Source organism: Pagrus major, chromosome 7 (genome assembly GCF_040436345.1).
Source record: "Pagrus major chromosome 7, Pma_NU_1.0".
NCBI lineage: Eukaryota > Metazoa > Chordata > Actinopteri > Spariformes > Sparidae > Pagrus > Pagrus major.
In genome coordinates this window covers 6,974,115-6,986,359 of record NC_133221.1, presented here as the reverse complement: position 1 = coordinate 6,986,359, position 12,245 = coordinate 6,974,115, and the positions used below count along the sequence as shown (strand labels likewise).

The 12,245-nt window shown below is 39.9% G+C and overlaps 1 protein-coding gene across 1 annotated transcript; it reads left to right on the top strand.

Annotated features, from left to right (window-relative positions):
* The first annotated feature begins 9,065 nt into the window (after positions 1-9,065).
* Positions 9,066-10,089, top strand: LOC141000223 (P2Y purinoceptor 1-like). Its single transcript, XM_073470880.1, has one exon. The coding sequence runs from the start codon at positions 9,066-9,068 to the stop codon at positions 10,032-10,034; it is 969 nt and encodes a 322-aa protein (XP_073326981.1). The 3' UTR covers positions 10,035-10,089.
* Positions 10,090-12,245: the final 2,156 nt, after the last annotated feature.

Here is a 12,245-nt window from a genome sequence, read left to right as displayed (position 1 = left end):
AGTGCATTGTGTGAATGTGTAAAAATAGACAGGATGCAAATTGTAGTGTGACTGTAACACGACCTCATGACATCAAAGTGATGCACAGGAAGATCATCAGAGCATAATGGCAGAGTTCGTTGCACTGGCACAGGGAGTATCAAGTGTGAATTCAAAAGAAAACAATACATATCACAGATGTTAACAACTTTGTCAGCATCATTGTGCAAAATAACTAGAACTTCAAATTTAGTGTTTTTATTGTAAGAAAATATTAAGAATTTTAATTAAGTCAGTTGAGGAAATCCAACAACCTGTTGGCTAATTAAGCCATTTTAAAACCCATTGGATAGCTGGGCTGCTTGGTTTTACTCAAAACTGGACTTTGACCTGGACATTTGTTGGCTGTGATCGTTTATTGTTTTACTTGGAACAACAACAACAGCCCCTACGAACATTACAGTGACCGTGCTCTGTGCCTTGATAGACCTGTCTGAGCACTGATTCCTTCAGAGCAGGAAGACTTCACTGACTGATTCAGGGGCCGGACAGTGAGAGAAGCAGAACTAGGTGGATCCACATGGGCATCCTCTAATCAATGGACCTTGAAAGAGAAAATGATATTTTTAGATAAAAACTGTGACTGAGTTTGGATGAACATTGATCTTCACACATGTACGATCTCATTCTGCACTTCAGCACAATTCCTTTTATAGTTGTACACCTTCGGGAAGTCTATACGCTGATGACTGTGCCCTTGCCCTATCCAAGAATCAAACATAATTTATATTGTATATAGTAGCACTTTCAAACACTTATGTTTCAAAGTGCTTTACAGGAAGAAGAAAAGGGAAAGAGGGAGATGGAGACAGAGAAGACAATATATAAAACAAGTGGCAAAAAGGGATGTAAAGCCCACAAAGTAAAAGTTCTAGAATTAAGAAAACAAGTGGCTTTTAATAAAGATGTGCACTGATTTGCCTTCTTTTTCTCCTATAAAGGTCAGAGGGCACAACAAATCCTTTAAGTACAGAAGTGCCTGATCATGCCATGTCTTTAATCTCAAAGTAACAGGTACACTGTGGCTGCTGTTGTGTGTATTATATTAAGTTTCAGTCAAGATAAAGGAAATTTAAGGCTGTCAAACAAGACTGAGCAGAGCAGATGAAGAGGGAGAAACATTCTCCCTTTTAAAATCGCTCAATTTTTTGAGTTGTTGAGTTTGGAGAAACTTTCTTAACTTTGTGAAGCGCTGTTTCTGGCAAATTCTTAATTATTTGGGCCTTTTTTCAAATTCGGCATATGTTGTAGCCTCATTTTAGAGAGTGCTACAGGCCCCTCAGCACCATAGTTCCCCGACCGTATGTCCAGCACACAGAAACATATCATGATGCAATAAAACCAGGGTCCACATTCTCCATATATTTGGGATCTGATTCTTGCAATGTTCCAATGTTAGTTGGAGAAAGCAGGTCTGAACTTGTGAAATGGAGTTTAAAATTTAGGTTGGGATCAGAAGTAATTCTTGATACAAAGAAACTTTTTTTTTTTAAGAAAAAGTAACTTTTGTAACCAAACAGCTAAACTATGAATTGAAGACAGTTGGCCTGATTGATTTGGTCTTAAAGATAGTTTTAAAAACCTGTTCAAACTGCTAACTAGGGTTGGGCATCGTTTGGATTTTAACGATTCTGATTCCGATGCTCAATTTCGATTCCTGTTCTAAACGATTCTCGATTCCGGTTCTTTGAGTTGTGCAGGTCAACAGGTCACAGATTTCACAGGAGAATTTTTTCATTTGAAAAAGCCTTTACACAGGCCATTTTTATTTATTCACATTGCCAGTGGGGGGGTGTACTTTGGGTTTATTGAATGGATCATATCCCTGCAAACACAAAAACAAACATTAGGTATCTTTAGTAAATTTAACTTAGCATTTAACTTTTAAACAGAGAATAAGAGCAACGTGCAATAAATACACACAAACACTTCAGCACATGTCCATATGTTGTGATGTTTTTAAATGAAATGAGCACTGTGCCAAAGACAAATATGTCAATAAAGTTAAACCTGAACTGTTACTGTAACGTTAGGTCAGGGGTAGATAACAAGTAGCTACCAGCTAAGTTAGTTAGCTTAACGTTATTCTTATTTGCTTACGGTACCTAAATGTGGGCGATTCGACATCTGAAAAGGGATGCAGCCTTTTCACCACATAAGCTGTTACTTTTCTGTGGCACTCTTCGACTTGCTCCGCTGACAGCTTCCTTTGCTGCTAGAGTGAATGGGGTGACACGTCGTTTCTATGCTGGTTGAAGAAACGTCTCTGCTGGCTGGGGTCGCTGGCTGGTTAACGTAGCAGCAGCAGCAGCAGAAGCAGCAGGCTCAGACTGGCTAACGTTAGCATCACTCTGCGAGCTTTCAACAACTATGAACAGATTTGACACAGTTTTAGCAATTGGTAGTCTATAACTTTAGCTAGTTTGTTAAGAATAAGACAATCATAATTTTCATGTACCTGATTCCGTTTGCAACGAGGAGTTGTTGGTCGATGGTGACTGTCCGAAGTGGAGGAAGCGACGGGAGCAGGAGAGCGGCGCAACGAGTTAAACACTGTACACTCTTTAATTATTATACCATGCTGCAGGCGAAGGTGTTTTGTCATGTTTGTTGTGCATCCTTCTTTGGCAGTAATAAGTTTGCGGTCCATGTTCAGACGAGTGATGTTCTTCTTACTAGCAGAGCACACCGGGCGGAGTAATTCAAACCCCGGAAACAAACTAGTGCGGGCATTTAGGAACCGAAAAAAAGAATCGGAATTCAAACATCTTCGTAACGGTTCCGGAACCGGACGTTAGGAACCGGTTCTTATTTGGAACCGGTTCTCGGTGCCCAACCCTACTGCTAACTGGCAATATATTATGTCTTTAAGACCAAACATAAGTAACATACAATTCTTTGTTTGATAGAAATTTATGCCACAAAACGACCCCAACCTTGTGTTGACAGATATTGTTTTCTGACGTGAGCAATGCAGGTTTGAACTTGTACAGTTTTGTTTGTGTGTTCGTAGCTGGATGACATTGCACTCATTTCCCACATTTTCTTCATTTGTTTTGTTGTAAATAATTCATGCAAAAATGTTTAAGTATTTTACACGTCCTGCATTTTTAACTCTAAATGATTTTAGTGTTTTTGATTTATATTTTTTCATATTGATTTACATACAGATTTATATAGTTATTTTGTATTTTCATATGAAAAATGAAGCCAAATTAACTACTACTATTACTTATAATGGCTTTTTTGTTGATGTCCTCTTTATAGTTTTGCACTAAAGCTTGCATTGTGCTTCTAAAGGCTTTTTCAGTCAGACCAGATTACCTTTATAGACATCCTGACATCTAGTGGACAAAGTAATGAATTGCTGAGGCAGAACAACACCTTTATCACCAGCATCTTCAGAACATAAGAATGCATTTTATATCATGGCTCTTTCTGCTTGCTCCAGAGCTGGTTAAAATTATACAAGTACACAAGTTAAAAATTAATATATAAATGGAATCCAAAGTATGGGACACTTTGAAAATTTGATCACATGATGGCACTATAGAGGAAAGGTCAAAAGATCACCAAGTTATTACAATGCATCATGAGGAGAACATAAATATCTGTACAAAGTGTCGGCCCATAGCAGTCAAAAAATGTCAACAAAATTCAACGTCTTGGGGGCTCTGGAGGAAAATTCAGGAGATCGCCAAAGATTGTCTGAGAACCATGATTGTCTGGACGAAATTTCATGGCAATTTATTCTATAAAACAGACATTTGTGATGAAACTTGGGAGAAACAGGCTCCTGCAATGCAATGCGTCGCCCCCTCACGCGGACTGTCCCGCCCCCTCAGTCAAAACGTAGTATTTTTTCATTTTTTTATACTGTTGTCAGTCTATGATGTGTTCAAAACAACCCAAAACTCTGAAAACACTCCACCGACTTGTTAAAACCATAATGAACAGTTTTGGAAATTCAAATTCCGAGTTTCCAGTGGTCGTTGAATCCATCACGCACCTTACGTTATGTCGTCAGCGCATCATCCCGCCGCAAGGAAAAAAAAAACCCCAAAACAAACTCAGATTTTCAAGCGCAAGCCAGCAGCTATATTTTCATTCAGAATGGACATTAGCAAATGGCTGAAAAAGCCAGAAACTACACCGTCGGCGTCCCTGCAGCCTGGCAGCAGCAACAGGAGAACCGGAGAAGCCGAGGAGCACCTGCCCCCGCCGGCGCCCACAGCCCCTGAGCCGGGTTCACCGGGAGCGGAGAGCCCGCCATCGCACTCGCAGTGAACTTGTCGCAAAGGAGTACATGGTATTCAGTGCCATGCCGGCGGTAATGACTGCATTCATTTGAGAATGACCTCAGTCGGAAATTTAAAGATGAATGGAAGGAGATGCTGTTAAGGAGGTTCCAGTCATCAGGAAAGAGGAGACTGCAACTCTACTGAAGGTCAGAGCTGGTTATTTTATCATCTGTATTGTTGCTACTGTTTGTGTTTGTTACCAATGTGAGGGCCCTTCCAGAAAGGAGGTTCAACAAACTCTGAGCCTAACCCTGAACTCTGAGTTGACTGTGAAGTGAAACTCTGAGTTTTCAGTTCCAGAACAGCTGATCTGAGTTAGGGGGGGGGGGAATACAAATTCTGGCAGACAGGTTGACAGTCTGAAATAATATGTCTCCCCCCATATCTTCACAGAGGTTATAGACTAGTATCTGAAGTACACATAAAATAAATAATTTGATGGTCAGGCTTCATCTGTCCATTTTGAGGGGGGGATACATATTATTTCAGACTAACAACCTGTCTGCCAGAATTTGTATCCCCCCATATCTTTGGCTAGAAGAGAGGAAACTTGTTCATAATCACAGAGGTTACAGAGTAGTATCTGAAGTACACATAAAATAAATCATTCAAAGGTCAGGCTTCATCCGTCCATTTTGAGGAGGGGATACATATTATTTCAGACTAACAACCTGTCTGCCAGAATTTGTATCCCCCAGTATCTTTGGCTAGAAGAGGTGGTCAGGCTTCATCTGTCCATTTTGAGGGAGGGGGATACAAATTCTGGCAGACAGGTTGACAGTCTGAAATAATATGTCTCCCCCCCATATCTTCACAGAGGTTATAGAGTAGTATCTGAAGTACACATAAAATAAATCATTTGATGGTCAGGCTTCATCTGTCCATTTTGAGGGGGGGATACATATTATTTCAGACTAACAACCTGTCTGCCAGAATTTGTATCCCCCAGTATCTTTGGCTAGAAGAGAAGAAACTTGTTCATAACCACAGAGGTTATAGAGTAGTATCTGAAGTACACATAAAATAAATCATTTGATGGTCAGGCTTCATCTGTCTATTTTGAGGGGGGGATACATATTATTTCAGACTAACAACCTGTCTGCCAGAATTTGTATCCCCCAGTATCTTTGGCTAGAAGAGAGGAAACTTGTTCATAATCACAGAGGTTATAGAGTAGTATCTGAAGTACACATAAAATAAATCATTCAAAGGTCAGGCTTCATCTGTCCATTTTGAGGGGGGGATACAAATTCTGGCAGACAGGTTGACGGTCTGAAATAACATGTCTCCCCCCATATATATGGGCCATGTTGCAAAACCTCGTAGATAATTACAACACCAGAACATTGAATTAAACAATGCAGTTGTTGTTAGTTTTAATTTACTTGGGTTAAAGCAAGCGCAGCGGTGTTTCGGCCTTCGCTGAATGAATGCGCGCTCCCGCGGCCAGGGGAAACAGTTTCTGTCGGGGATACCTACATTGGCACGACACCTGTCAATATAAATGACGGACTGATGAGAAGCGGTCTACTGTTCGGTTCAGTCCTCGTCAGGGAGTGAGAGCTCATCTAAATGAATCTAAATTCTCCTCCTGGTGTAAAACTATGTGAATTATTTCTGCTTCAACATGATTGGACTGAGAAGGAAAGGACAACCGCTGTCAGACAGTACCGTCAGACCCAGGGTTTCTTCAGGTAAACCTGCCAGTGAGCAGGTTAGGTTCACAGAGTAAGTTACCACAGTAAGGATCGACCGATACATCGGGGCCGATATTTGCGATATTTTTCACACGTATCGGCATCGGCCGATTCGCGCGTGGGTTCGCCAATGTTTTTTTCCGCGGCATGATTTACAGACAGGCATCCACGGGCAGCTCTGTGTTGCCGGAAGACCCTGCAGCACATGCAGACGCGTTACCCCTCCCCCACTGGAAGAGTGGTGAAAGTGGCATTGCCCAGGAGGAGCTTCAGAACAATGGTAAGTTTTAAACTTTCAATTAGCCTCTAACTGTTAAACTTAGTTGAAATATTAGTAATGAAGTAATATTAGTAGTAATGTCAAAGTTGTCAATTCAGTTCCATGGTGTTTGTAGGAGTTTAAATCAGCGAACGCCAGGCTGAGATGCGTGTCGTGTGTGTGTGTGTGTGTGTGTGTTTTTGTGTGTGTCTCATCACATCGATGAGAGATTTAACTGAAACTATGAGAGAAATGTTTTGTACATGCTTGAATATTTATTCCTTTTAAAGTTGATAATGCCGTTTAAAACTTAAACTTGAACAATTTGTTGCTAAAATGTGCTTCTGACATCACACTTATTTTCCTGCTGATTTATGTTCTGGTGTTGCCAAACCTGACAGCATAGTAGCCTAAGACATGATCACTTTATTTTGTGCAGAAAAAATGAATTATACCTGTCTTATCAGCAAGCAATGCATCATCAAGGCCGTGTTGTAGATATTGATGAAAGGGTGATGATATGGGTGATATGAATGTAAGATGATGCCAAAAATATTGATACTGATTGATACTAATCTGTGTTTTTATTTATTCTTCATACAGATGGCTGAACGCAAGAACCCGGTGTGGCAACATTTTAGTGAACCCACTTCACGGAAGGCTAGGTGTGTCTTATGCAATTCTGTGAGCAATTGGTGAGCATGGGGGCTGAAAAAGGAAAAGCTAAAAATACTTCAAATATGTGCTATTTCATAGACATTACTTGAATAATTAAAAGCACCAAACACTTTTTTTTCATTTGAAAGTATGTGTGGTGTTAAGTTGAACAAAGCTGTTGAATCCTACTGTGTACAGTAGTTGTTGTTTTATTTATGTTACAGCTTAAGCTTAAAATTTTACTGTTCAATAAATGTTTGTTTAAACTTGAGACCTGTTATCATTGTGTCATTTTTTTTAATGTAAATTGAAGGAGCAAAAGCAGTATCGGCCCAAAAAAATCGGCAGTCCATAATCGGTCATCGGCTAAGGGTGATGGAAAAAAATCGGCATCAGCCCTAAAAAAACCCATATCGGTCGATCCCTAACCCAGAGTTTAAATTACGTCTCTTTCTGGAACTGAAAACTTAGAGTTTCTCTCATCTCAGGGTTAACAAACTCAGAGTTTTGACAAAACCCGCTTTCTGGAATACCCCCATGGTTATTGATCATACGCTGTTGGACATCACATGTTAGATCAGCGCCGTCTGATCTGTGGAGTCTGTTTTTATGTTGCTCTGGGTTGCCTGGCTTGTTTCTTGCTTCTGATTGGCTAGTGCGGTTATTCACGTTTTCATCTGTTTCTTAATGGTCGGGTTAGAATGAACGTTGTGTTAGTAAAGCAGTATATTGACTTGTGGCAGTGTGTTATTGTAACTTGTTTCTTATCACGTATCTATGTGGGTTAGATAAAACAGTTGGGCTGCATAAGTTTTCTCATACTATGCACCACGTCATCGCCCCCCCCTCGGTTTTCAGCCGGCCCGCCTTCTGTACTGAGCTGGCGCCGGGACTCCTGCAATGTGCATCAAGAATCTCTGAAGAAATGTTGGCATGTTTCAGCTGCTCGGATGGGGGCAGGGTAAGAATCATATTCATTTGCATATCAACAGAACCTGGCATACGTAATGAGGCAAAGTTGTTGCGTTACAACCAAGACATTTTAAAGCCACGTAGGGATTTTTCATGGAAAAAGACTCCAAATATGTATTTGTGAGGAACAGACATGAATTTTCAGGTGTTTAATTAATGCCAGGAGAGGGACTTCTTTTTGCGTCTGACAGTGCCTTTAGTGGACAATCTGCACCTATGCCTGTAGTCGCTTCTTTTAAGATAAAAGTTTATTTCTAAAAATAAAATGTTTAAACTATAAATATAAACTTTAAAGTTTGTGTGTAAGTGGTAAGCCTTAGTGGGTAGAGGTTTAATCAGCCATGGTTTAGAAACAGTATGGCTGACCACATCCTGTAGTAAAATATATTATCTGTGGTAGCTGCTCAACTCTGAGCTGATGGTACACTTGAAAAGTAATTGACCTAAAACAATGGACTTTTATTACATGTATATTTAAATCCATCTAATTTCATTACTTAGGTTTAATATCAACGGTCACATTTAATGCAAGTGTTTTCTATCATGTTGAGTGACTGAAAATCAATCAAATAACTGAGTCTGATTATTATTAAATTAAATTAATACAGACTGAAACATTATTCAATAATTACATGTAAAATTAAGGGTGACTTCTACATAAACATAATGTGTTTCTTATACAAGTATTAAACATAAGTAATGCATTTCAAATGGGTTATTCTGTCTCCTGTAACAAACCACACATGTAGTTATTTATTTTATACACACTGACTCAACATGATAGAAAAACTTAAATGTGGCTGTTTACATCGACCTGTAATAGAAATAGCTGTAAAATGTACATGTCAAGTCATCATGTTTGAGTCATCAGGTCAAAGTAGAGCAGTTACAACAGGAAAGTATTTCGCTACAGGATGTGATAAACTTTCTCAAAACCCTGGCAGATTAAAGATAAGGTGGGTGGGGGTTTCATGATGCTTACCTCAGACAAAAAAAGGTGCAGATCTCAAATGTAGTATGTAGAGGCGTGGGCTTACAACAGGAAGTCTTCTCGAAAGCACTCATGCTCTGAGTTTTAATCTGTTGAGAAGACCAGAACATTCACTGAGAGAAGGAACTGTACATACTGCTGTCCAGAAGATGATGAATAACACCTCTTGTCCTCCTGTCAGCTTGGACTTTACAGGCAGATTCCTGCTTCCTCTTTACATCTTAGTGTTCATCATTGGTCTGGTAGCTAATGGATGGGGACTGAAGTCTTTGCTGCACAACTGGAAGAAGCTGGGTAACGTCAACGTGTTTGTTCTCAACCTTGGACTTACAGATGTTTTGTACCTGCTCACACTGCCATTTTTGGTGGTTTACTACTTCATGGAGAGGAAATGGATCTTTGGAGAAGCATTCTGCAAGATAACAAGATTCTGCTTCAATGTGAATCTATATGGCAGCATTGGATTCCTGACTTGTATAAGTGTGTACAGATACCTGGCCATTGTTTATCCAATGAGAGCAATGGGAAGAATAACTGTCACCCATTCTGTGATTATCTCGGTCATGGTCTGGCTGTTGGTGAGTGTTCAAAGTCTTCCAGACATGTTCTTCCCCAAGGCATCAAGAAACAACACTGAAAAATGCTTCGATACCACGGATAACGCCAACGTTGAGGAGTACCTGAAATATACTCTTGGATGGACCCTCACTGGGTTTTGTATCCCGTTACTCATCACACTGGGCTGTTATGGACATGTGATTGTCGTTCTCTGCCGCACGAATACTATTGACAAAGTACTGAAACAGAGAAGTTTAAAGTTGATGTTCATCTTGATTCTTCTCTTCTCTGTTTGTTACTTCCCCTATCATGTATTCAGAAACCTTGACCTCTTTGCAAGAGTTCTTACCAAACAGGGGATATGCCATAAATGGTATGACGGAGTCTACATTGCTCGTCAGATAAGTCGTGCCCTTGTGTGTCTGAACAGTGCTCTCAACCCTCTGGTTTACCTCCATGGACATGAAAACATTTGTGCTCAGCTCAGACAACTGATCCAGCAAGCTTGTCGGGCTGTCATGCAGCCGTCCGTCACTCCTACCCAATTTGCCCTGGTGTAAATTGTCTGACATGAGGATGAAACAGAACAATTGCATTGCATCATCTTCCACTATAATGCTGTCAAAGTTTTATGTAACCTGCTCCAAAAGCTGAGATTAAACAATACAATTCACTTAAACGATTCTGAAAATGTCTATCTTTTTGAGAGAATAGGACCAGATATTGTGGACAACAGGCTCAGTAAAACACCCTAAAACAGGAAGTGCATTGTGTGAATGTGTAAAAATAAACAGGATGCAAATTGTAATGTGACTGCAACACAACCTCATAACATCATAGTGATGCACAGGAAGATCATCAGAGCATAATGGCAGAGTTAGTTGCATTGGCACAGACTATAATTATCAAGCAAAGTGTGAATTCAGAAGAAAACAATACATATCACAGATGTATACAACTTTGTCAGCATTGTTATGCAAAATAACTAGAACTCCAACTTTAGTGTTTTCACTCTGAGAAAATATTAATAATTTTGATTAAGTCAGTTGAGGAAATCCAACAAGCTGCTGGTTATTAAGCCATTTTAAAACCCATTGGATAGACATACTAGTGGCACTGTGAGGCTGTGCTTTGAACTGAATCCTAACATCAGCATGCTCACAATCTTAACATGCTGATGATAATCAGGTGTAATGTTTGTTTACCAGGTGAACTCGGAACTTGGTACTTAGTTTGGCATGTTAACATGGTAGAAATGAGCTATAATCTCAAAATTATACATCTGAGGCTGATGGGAATATTTTTCCTGTACACACACATTGCACAACTGGAATGCTAACTTGCTAAAAACTTTACAATTACAATTCATTCTGAGAAGGGCTTGAGCATGTGTGCAAATTTCATGGCAGCATTCATCCAACAGTTGGTGAGATACTTGGTGCTAGAAGAAATGTCACCAAAGTCATTTTTAATTCCCAGACCTGGCCTTCTGGATGCCAGGAAAAATCTATTTTATTGTTGTTAATATTTTTTTGAAGGTTGTGATCATTTATTATCGTTCTTGGATAGCTAAATATGTGCTTTCTCGCAACATTAGTGTATGGAATAATATGTCTTTGGGATGGGAAGTCTGAAAGAATTGGAACTGGATATGGATAAGTATGAATAAATATAAATGGTTTGTGACCATATTCTGATCAGATGCTGTGAAACTGTGGCCGCATGCAGAGTAAAAGTATAACTTGTGGAGGGAAAAGGCGTTTGAAACCTTATTTTGAGGCAAAATCACCAAACGTTTAAGCTTTTAAAAAAAATCAGATTTGACTGCCAATTCTTTACATGCTGTTTTTATGTCCAGGTGACCATAAAAGTGAAGTTCTGGCTCTCTCCCCATTCATAAAGATGGGGCCTGTTCTTGTTAGCAATGAACTAAATGCCTTGGGGCATTGCCAAGATGGCAGCCAAGTGGCAAGACTTGACTAAAAGGACTTTGCCCAAACTCCCCATTCCCAAATTTAACCCACTCCCATTGAGTCACCCTATTTGCCCCATCAACATTAAAAGAGCTGTGACATGTACCCCCTGGCTGTCTCACTTTTTCATCTTTGAACATGGTGCAGTTTGTAGATGGACGGGCGTGGCATTTTACACTTTCATTAACAAAGACAACGCCATCGTTTAGTGTAAAGGTAATTGTATTCGAATTTATAGAAGGCTTGATGAGGGTAGGGAAGGGGGTCGAGGTAGGTGGACGAAGGGAAAGAGGGGCGGAGGTAGGCGGACGAAGGGAAAGAGGGGCGGAGGTAGGCGGACGAGGGGAAAGAGGGGCGGAGGTAGGCGGACGAAGGGAAAGAGGGGCGGAGGTAGATAGGTAGGTTTCATATAAAAAAATTAAGCCAAAGTAACTACTACTATTACTTGTAATGGCTTTTTTTTGGTTGATGTCCTCTTTATAGTTTTGCACTAAAGCTTGCACTGTGCTTCTAAAGGCTTTTTCAGTCAGACCAGATTACCTTTTATAGACATCCTGACATCTAGTGGACAAAGTAATGAACTGCTGAGGCAAAACAACACCTTTATCTCCAGCATCTTCAGAACATAAGAATGCATTTTATATCATGGCTCTTTCTGCTTGCTTCAGAGTTGGTTAAAATTATACCAGTACACAAGTTCAAAATTTATTTGTAAATGGAAACCAAAGTATCTGACACTTTGAAAATTTGATCACATGATGACGCTATACAGGAAAGGTCAAAAGATCACCAAGTTAT

Bases quoted from the DNA above. Each gene is read 5' to 3' on its own strand.
- LOC141000223 (XM_073470880.1), top strand. From the start codon at position 9,066: ATGATGAATAACACCTCTTGTCCTCCTGTCAGCTTGGACTTTACAGGC.